This window comes from Dendrobium catenatum, unplaced genomic scaffold (genome assembly GCF_001605985.2).
Source record: "Dendrobium catenatum unplaced genomic scaffold, ASM160598v2 fragScaff_scaffold_547, whole genome shotgun sequence".
NCBI lineage: Eukaryota > Viridiplantae > Streptophyta > Magnoliopsida > Asparagales > Orchidaceae > Dendrobium > Dendrobium catenatum.
This window is the reverse complement of record NW_021319009.1, coordinates 75,756-79,729: the sequence shown is the minus strand read 5'-3', so window position 1 is coordinate 79,729 and position 3,974 is coordinate 75,756. Positions and strand designations below refer to the sequence as shown.

At 34.6% G+C, this 3,974-nt stretch overlaps 1 protein-coding gene across 1 annotated transcript; it reads left to right on the top strand.

Moving 5' to 3' along the window:
- Positions 1 to 425: 425 nt before the first annotated feature.
- On the top strand, positions 426 to 2,912 carry LOC110106313 (tRNA (adenine(58)-N(1))-methyltransferase catalytic subunit TRMT61A). The gene is made up of 3 exons (XM_020836178.2): positions 426 to 1,247; positions 1,876 to 2,120; positions 2,537 to 2,912. The coding sequence occupies exons 1-3, from the start codon at positions 799 to 801 to the stop codon at positions 2,764 to 2,766; spliced, it is 924 nt and encodes a 307-aa protein (XP_020691837.1). The 5' UTR covers positions 426 to 798; the 3' UTR covers positions 2,767 to 2,912.
- The last annotated feature ends 1,062 nt before the right edge of the window (positions 2,913 to 3,974 follow it).

The window sequence follows — 3,974 nt, the reverse complement described above, 5'->3', positions numbered from 1 at the left end:
CCCATTTTTATATAACCAAAAAGAGTAACTACATATAAGTAATATTATAGAGCAAAAAGAAATACTAAAAATTGAAAGCACAATCAAACACACTACAAATGATAAATACACACTACAAATTATAAAATATCACAAACTACTCATAAGAAAAAATATAAGATTACACAAACAATCACAATTTCATATATAAATACTTCATTTTTTTTAAGTATTTACGTCAATGACATCTAGTCTAGTCCTAAATATATTGAACATATCAAAATTTAGGAATTTGATAAAAATATATATCAATTGATTTTCAGTATCAACATATAGTAGTTCTACATTGCCCTTGGTTATATTAATTAAATTACTTAGATTATTTCCTAATTAATTACACTTTAAGATTAATTTTTTTTTTTTAGAAAAAATTCTTTTTTGGACAATGTAGGGTTTTGAACGGGTCGCTGAAAGCCTTCCTCGCCTCCTTCGACGACGGTCTTCCTGTCGAATTGGAAGTCGCGACAGTTCGCCGTTATTCCTGTTGGATCAGAAGTAGCGACGGGAGCTCGCTTACTTCCTCCCTTTCGCGCGCTTCTTTCTCCCTTTGGCGCGCTCCTTCAGCCAAATCCCGTATATCCGTCGAACTCCAGGATTTAGTAAATCTGGGATTTACGGCAAAAAGAGGAAAAAAGGAGGATTTATTCCGCCGTGAGATCTACCGGCTGCTTAAATCCTGTCCGGTAGAATTGAACATAAATCCTGTACAAATCCTGCTTAAATTCTGTTGCCAAACAGCCCCTTCATGTGATTGCGAGGATGTTTCCATCTGATCCATCAAAAAGGAATTCATTTCAGCGCCGCATCTGTGATGGTGATCTGGTGATTGTGTATGAGAGGCATGACAACATGAAAGCTATCAAAGTAAAGGTGGGCTCAGACTTCCAGAATAGATATGGAGTTTTTAAGCATTCTGACTGGATAGGAAAACCTTTTGGTTCCAAGGTTTTTAGCAACAAGGGTGGCTTTGTTCATCTCTTATTTCCAACACCTGAGTTGTGGACTCTGGTCCTCAGCCACAGGACTCAGATTTTATACCTTGCTGATATCAGCTTTGTGATATCCTACTTGGAAATTGTTCCGGGCTGTGTGGTTTTGGAGTCTGGCACTGGTAGCGGTTCTCTAACGACTTCTCTTGCTAGAGCTGTTGCACCTTCTGGCCATGTTTATACATTTGATTTTCATGAACAAAGAGCAGCCTTGGCCAGGTACGCAACTTATCCCACTATTCAATTTAAACTTGTATTTAATTTAATCATCATTAATATTTCAGTTCTGAAGAAATATAAGATTTGTACAACTATGAACAGGATTTTGCTACCTCTAGCTCTTTTAGCATCGTCCTTAGTCTTCAGTAGAGATGGGAAATGTTCAAATCGCATAAAAAAAGTTCTAATAGTGAAGAGATATATGACTTTAAGAACCATGAAACTGATTCTGGAATACATTCCTAAATTCAAGTAATATTTCTATTTACAATGGAAAATCAAAATCCAATTTCTTTGTAATGCAGACAAATAAATTGCAATCCAATGGTTTTTTTTTTTTAAATTTACACCATTGTTGACATTTATAACAGATTTTTCTCTCTCACACAAATGTACCTACTCATAACTAAATGTTTCTGCTGTAGTTCACGGTCTCTTGTATTTCTTCCTCACATAATTTATTTATATTCATTAAATCCATTTTCATAGCATTCTTTCTTTTTCTGTATAAATACCATAGATTGACCTTCTAAATTGTGGAATTGATTATCTTAGTTGTATTCAGGTTACAGTAGTGATAGCAGTTTCTTTTCACCTGTTGTAATATGTTAGATTTCATCCATGACAGGGAAGATTTCATTATGAATGGGCTGGAAAGTTTCATTACTGTTTCTGTTAGGGATATTCAAGGAGAAGGCTTCCCCGATGAATTTTGCCGAGTTGTGGACTCTGTGTTTCTTGACCTTCCACAGCCATGGCTAGCATTGCCTTCTGCTGCAAGAATGTTAAAACAAGATGGTGTTCTTTGCTCTTTCTCTCCATGCATAGAGCAGGTGCAACGCTCTTGTGAGACTTTACGACACAATTTCACTGGTAATGTGAGCATTGCACTTGTTTTCTCTATTGAATGCAAATATCAAATATGTAATTATTATGACATTTAACATGATGCCAATTGTACCCACACATTTTTTGGTTTGGGTGAACATTATAAAGTTTGAATTGAATTATTACTTTACATTCCTAGATATTGTTGGACTTTTGGTTTTCCATGATCTATTTTTTCTTTTTTTGTGCATCTGTCACATTGACTTTTAACAGGACACAATGCCAGAAAAGATTCATGTAGCTGACCCCACGTAGTGGGACAAAGGCTTGATGTTGTTGATGTTGTTGTAGTGCATCTGTTACATCTTGTAGATTCAATGATTAGCCAGTTGATTGATTATGCATGTTTTTTTTTGGCAAGTAATCTTGTCTGATGTAAGCAGGATGCTTCTATCATGCAGATGTGAGGACATTTGAAGTTCTTCTCCGAATGTATGAAATTCGAGAGGGTAGGATGGAAGTTGGAAGAAATGGAGTCCCTATGGTATTGAAACCACACAAGAAACGTCAGCATTTGTCAAGTGAAGGAGAATGTGAGGATGAGGAAAGACCAACCATAATGGCTAAACCATGCAATGAAGCAAGAGGGCACACTGGTTATTTAACATTTGCCAGACTTGCTTGTACTTGATTTTGACTAAGTTTAAGTAGCTCCATCATGATTATTCTCCTAATCCATTCTTGTTGATTAGGAGTAAAGCATGTAAGCTTGAGACTATTGTTTTCTTTATTTATATGATTGCCATGCTTTTATGAAGTTAATTGATAGGATTTCATATGGCCAAGACAGAGATGGCAATTATGTGTCCTAGCAATAGATGCTTTCTTACTAATAGGTATTTATCTGCTTGTGTTCTTTTAAAGTGGGGTTTTGAATTTTGCTTGTGTTTTTTTTTTTTTTTTTCTTTTATATATAAACATAACTAGATAAATTTCTAGTTGTTTGTGATGTGGTAACTCTTGTCTGCTTGACATATTTCTTGATCCAATAATCTTAAAACTCTCAAACCAAATTGATGGTTTTTATGGAAAATGGGCAAAATTTTCTCCCAAAGCTTATTAAAAAGTATTCGGCATGCGGCAACTGATTGCTCATGATTGGAAATACATGTTGCTACTTACTCCTAAGATTTGATACTTTATGTTACAACTATTTCTTGCTGCATATATTGTCCTCTTCCCAATCCAGTAATATTAAAACTCTCAAACCATATTGATGGTTTATTTGGAAGATTGGAAAAATTTTCTTTCTCAAAAAGATTAGTCGAAAGTATTGGGCATGAGTCAACTAATTACTCATGATTAGAAATACATGTTGCTACTTGCTATTAAGATTTGATTCCTTAAGGTGCAAACATTTCTTGCTACAAATATTGTCCTCTTCTTCAAAATCAAGAATGTTGGATCTAAATTTGTCTATGGGTAACTCCAAAATCTTACTAACAAGAATATCAGACAAACAATATAAAAGTAGTTGATCTTTAGGACGAGTTATGCCTGGTGAGCTCATGACAACATTGGCAAGTTTGTGATGGCCTCGATAATTTCAATGTGCCTCTGGCAAGTTCATTAGATCTTTTCTTCCTACTCGATTGAATTGTTTAGTATATTGGTCGAGTTGAATTGACTTGAATCAGATCTCTGAGATATTTTGATGTACATTTAGCTGAATAAGAGAATAATTAGTATTCTTTCTTGGTGAGCTGGTAATCTGAGTAAGACCAGTTGTTTAAATTTAACATCCCAGTTTATGTTATTGTCAAGACAGATATATAAATACTTATCTCTCTTATGAAAGGAATTTTTTTAAAACTTCTTTTGTGAAAGTATGGATCAGGC